This window comes from Neomonachus schauinslandi, chromosome X (assembly GCF_002201575.2).
Source record: "Neomonachus schauinslandi chromosome X, ASM220157v2, whole genome shotgun sequence".
Lineage (NCBI taxonomy): Eukaryota > Metazoa > Chordata > Mammalia > Carnivora > Phocidae > Neomonachus > Neomonachus schauinslandi.
This window is the reverse complement of record NC_058419.1, coordinates 119,823,552-119,828,735: the sequence shown is the minus strand read 5'-3', so window position 1 is coordinate 119,828,735 and position 5,184 is coordinate 119,823,552. Positions and strand designations below refer to the sequence as shown.

The window sequence follows — 5,184 nt, the reverse complement described above, 5'->3', positions numbered from 1 at the left end:
CCTGCCTTTCCCCTACACACCCCTCCCTGCACACACCCCCTCCCTGCATTTCCCTGCATACAGCCCTCCCTGCCTTTCCCTGCACACACCCCCTCCCTGCCTTTCCCTGCACACACACCCTCCCTGCATTTCCCTGCACACACCCCCTCCCTGCCTTTCCCTGTGTATTCCCTGCAGAACCCGGTCACTGTGGTTCTCTCCCATCTTTTTCACAGGCGTGTAAATCTCCAAACAGATGTCTGGACAGTTGCACAGCTCGGGGGTGTTTTCCCAGGACTGACGGGCTCTTAAATGTAACCTGGAGGCTGAAGACACTGGCCTCCCGCCCCATCTGCCTCCAAACTGCAGAGCCCCTCGTCTTCACAACTGGGCAGTGGGCGGTCATGTATGTCCGGTGGGTTGGTCTGGGGCCTGTTTTCCATTCCACTCCCTGACACACAGGGATCAGGGCGCCTCCCCAGCCGGATGACACTGGTCACCCCCGCTGCTGACCCGTACCTGGGTAATGGACCACCTGAGCACCACGGGACGGGTCACACATGGCAGGACCTTGCCCAGAAGCTGCAGCAGCCGGGACTGGGTCTGGGAGATGGGCGATTTCTTGTTCAAGCAGTAGGTCATGGTGTCGTGGCTTCCTGCAAGCAAACGCGGGGGACGTTTTTCCAGGAGCCTCTTCCTGCGCTGCGTGCTCCGAGCTCACATGGAGAACACACACAGCACCAGGCGTGGGTCGTCGCCCAAAACGCACAACCCCCCGGAACCTGCTGCCAGCAGCTGAGTGCATGGAGAGTCATCCAGGACCAGGGGGCCCTAAATCCCATGACAGGTGTCCTTATAGGGGACAGAAGAGGAGACACAGACACAGAGGAGAAGCCAAGTGACCCTAGGCATGTCCCTGGTGGGGAAAACCAGAGGTCACTGTGGGGACGGCCCTATGCAAAGTTCACTCTCACCCCACACACCCCGGGACATGCTCCTGGACTGGGCGAGGCACCCCCAGACGCATCCACACCAAAAAACGTTAAGGTTTCCCAGAAACCTCTGAAAAGAAGAGTGAGAAAGGGGGACTTCTACTATGAGGGGCTAATGCACATGTGTTGTATAGGGACGTGCCATATAAATAAATAAACGTGCCATATCAGTCAGACACACGCTGTTGCAGAGTCCACTCATCAACGGATCGCAACACTGCGTTCAGAGACGGACACAATTCTACCAATTTCAGGTACTATAAGGAAGCATCCCGGTCAGGGGACAAAAGGGTCCACCCGGCACGTGGCTAACAGTGGAAATCAGGTGAGATTCCTGTGTCCTATGTCCCGTCCAGTGTATCCCAGACTGTTCACAGATCTTCACGCACGATGAAACCATACAGTTCTGTTGGAACATATGGGTACGTCTCTCTGAGCATGATCCCCAACGCAAAAGCTATGATCGAAACGACAGACAGATCTGACCCCATAAAGAAAAATTCACTTTTCCTTGGGGCGCCCACGTGGCTCAGTCGGTTGAGTGTCCGACTCTTGAATGTGGCCCAGGTCATGATCTCAGGGTCGCGGGATCGAGCCCTGCGTGGGGCTCCACACTCAGCAGAGAGTCTGCTTGGGGATTCTCTCTCTCTCTCCTTCTGCCCCTCCCCTCACTCTGACCCTCTTTTTCTCTCCAAAATAAATTAATAAATCTTTAAAAAAATTGACTTTTCTTTTACGTAGAAACTTAAAAGTTACAAATAACACAGTATGAGATGCTGTGGGAAGTCCCTGTGCTCAGCTAACTAACGTCCTGAAGATGTCCCCAAGACATGCTTGTCCGAACGCCCACATGGCGGGCAGAACGTGACCCTCCAAGATGGTCCCCCCAAATCCCCCGGGGCCTGCGCAGGTATCATCCCATGCGGCAGAAGGGAATTTGCAGGTCAGTAATGGGTGTCACGACGGGAGAGTTTCTTGGATGATCCGGTGGCCTGACCCAGTCTCGAGGGACCTTAAGAGGGAGACGGGGTCAGACTCAGGGAGGTGGGCAGAAGGCATGTTGCGGGCTTCAACGTGGAGGAAGGGGCCCCTTGAAGCTGGACACGGCAGAGAAACAGATTCTCCCGGGGAACCTCCAGAGGAGCTGGCCTGGGGCGCCCTGGGGGGCTCAGTCGCTGGGCATCTTTTTTTTTTTAAAGATTTTATTTATTTATTTGACAGAGAGACACAGCGAGAGAGGGAACACAAGCAGGGGGAGCAGGAGAGGGAGAAGTAGGCTCCCCGTGGAGCAGGGAGCCCGACGTGGGGCTCGATCCCAGGACCCCGGGACCACGACCTGAGCCGAAGGCAGACGCTTAACGACTGAGCCTCCCAGGCGCCCCAGTAAATAAAATTAAAAAAAAAAAAAAAAGAAGGAGCTAGCCGTTCAGGCTCTTAGAGGTCAGACCTGTGCAGACTTCTGGGCCCAGAGCTGTGAGATGTCCCTGTGTGTGGTATGGAAGCCACAGGCTGTGGTCCTTCGTTAAAGGAGCCCCAGGACACTCTCACAGCCACCCAGACGGTGGTGACTTCAGGACCAGGGGCTCTTTCCCCAGTGGTGCCGGGGTGTCCCCGACCACACACTGCTGCGTCCCTCCCCACATCTGCCGTCTAAGGGAGCTACTTGGCCACACCCTCCGCGGAGGCCACCTGCATCCAAGGGGCACAGAGGGGATGGAGCCCCCGGGACGGGCATACCTCTGTGTCCCTCCTCACCTCCCAGAACGACTCTCTGCTGATCCCCAGGACGCCCACCCGAAAACCTCATCCCGACTGCACACAGAGTACTTAGAGACCCACAGAAAACATGCCCCCCACCTTTGCCCCCGGGCAAAGGGGAAACCCTAGGGACTCAGGTCACCAGGGAGTATGTGCAGGGATGTATCTGTCCCTGAACATGCTGGTGAGGCCGGGGGCTCCGGACACGAGGAGGCCAGGGGCGGAGAGGTGGCTGCACGGGCCCGACCAGCGGGAGAGACTCGGCACGGTAGCCTCAGAGAGTCCGGGACTCAGCTGAAAGAGCGATGGTGGGCGAGCAAGGCACGCCCCCTGCACGTTTCCGGCGAAGCTGCCCACGGTGGGGACTGCTGGTCGCCACACACGGGACAGTCTCCGTGACATATGCTCACATACAAATGTGAGCAGAGTGCACACAGTCAGTACAACTCCGTATTTGCCCACGTCGGAAATGCGGGCAATACTATGCTGAGCAAAAAAGCAGATGGAAAAATTGTATGGTTCGATCTTGTTCTCTGTTCATAGTATCTATCTTTATATATAAAAATGGATCATCCCCATATATAAATGGACCCGTATGTTATGTATATTAAAATATATAATTTTAAAATACAGGTAAATATATGTCAATAGAGGATTTAAAAAATTTTTTTTAACTTACCTAGATGTTCACATTTTTCTGCAATTATTATCTATCGGGTACATGAGTTTTCTGTGGCTCCTTCAACAAAGTACCACAAACTGGGAGGCTTCAAAGAACAGAAATTAGATGTATCCCAACTCTGGAGGCTGGAAGTCTAAGATCCAGGCGGGACAGGACCACTGAGATCAAGGCGGGGCAAGGCCGCTGAGATCCAGGCGGGGCAGGGCCAAGCTCCCTCCAGAGGCTCCAGGGGAGGGTCCTTTCTGCCTCTTCCAGCTTCTGGGGCTCCAGGCGTCCCTGGGCTTGTGGCCACATCCCTCCCGTCTCTGCCTCTGTCTTCATGTGGCTTCTCTTCTGGGTCTGTGTCTCCTCTTCTGTCTCTTGTAAGGACACCTGTCCTTGGATTTAGGGCCATCCTGACCCAGGATGAGCTCGTCTCAGATCCTTCACTTCACATCTGCAAAGACCCTATTTCCACAAAAGGCCCCCTTCCAAGGGTTGTGGGTGGAGGCGGACATGAATTTGGGGGGCACTGGCCAGTGCCTACACCTGGGTTTGTGCTGTTGCCCCTCAGGCTCAGCAGGGACACAGCCTGACCCCCAGGGGCTCTCTCGTCCATGAGGTCATTCAAGCCATGGGTCTCTGGACACGGTGGGAGTCCAGCTGACAGAACAGTGGACAGCCGTGTGGGAAATACACAGACTGGGTCCTGCCCCATCAAGATAAACTGCGTATGTATCAAGGGTTTAAATGTTTTTTAAGAAGTTATAAAATTCCTTGGGTTGGTTACCTGGGTGGTCAGTCGGTTAAGGGTCATACTCTTGGCTTTGGGCTCAGATCGTGACCTCAGGGTCCTGAGATTGGGCCCCATGTTGGGCTCTGTGCTTTGCTTGGGATTCTCTCCCTCTGCCTCTCCCCACCTCCACTTGCACTTTCTCTCAAATAAATAAATCTTTAAAAAAAAGAAGAAGTCATAAAATTCCCAAAGAAAAGCATAAGTGCACATGAAAATATGGATAAATATAAAAAACTACAAAAACCTATCCAGGTGAGAAATCTGCCTATTTTTTGCGGGAGGGATTCCAGATACCACATGTGTGTGGACGTGGAGACACATGGTGGGACCCACTATATGCTTCTTTACTGCAGACACGCAAGACGGGCAATGCCCACATGCTCATCGGTGCAGAGCCGTGGCCACTGCTCCCGGGGCCACCGGAGTCCCAGGGGCCCAGACGGAGCCCAGCAGGCCTGACTCAGGGCTGCCAGGTCATTGGATCAGAGTCCCCAAAGTGTTCAGCGTGATCTCCTTGTGGGGCAGACCCACTTTGGACTCTCCAGGCTCCAAGCACAGAAGACGCTCAGCACACAGGTGACGGGGAGTGGTGACTACAGCCATGAGAAGCCAGCGGGTTCCCTACACGGAGGGACAGACTTGCAGGGGAGCTTCACCCCAAATCCCTATGCTGCCACGAAGCCACACTCCCCTGGGGTGTGCAGATGCCTGCCGGGCTGCATTAGAGTAAAGGAGATGGAAAAGGGAAAACACGTGTGTGGCGCATGTGTGTGTACACGTGTGTGCGTGTGTATACACGTTCCTGTATGTGTGCATTATTGTGTGTACACGTGTGCGTCTGTGCTTACACGTGTGCACATATATGTGCATGTGTGCCTACACATGTGCCTGTATACGTGCCTGTGCTGTATGCATGCATGTGCCTGCATGCACATATTACGTGTGCACGCTTCTGTGCCTGTATTGCGTGCATGCGTGTGCGTGTCCGTGCACACATC

General features: G+C 54.4%; 1 protein-coding gene across 1 annotated transcript in view; it reads right to left on the bottom strand.

The window, feature by feature from the left end:
• Positions 1-5,184, bottom strand: part of PLCXD1 (phosphatidylinositol specific phospholipase C X domain containing 1) — a 27,392-nt gene that overhangs the window by 18,544 nt on the left and 3,664 nt on the right. Inside the window, exon 3 of the mRNA XM_021690253.1 lies at positions 499-635. Within this exon, the coding sequence (XP_021545928.1) occupies positions 499-635 (137 nt within the window). The remainder of the gene's footprint in view (positions 1-498; positions 636-5,184) is intronic.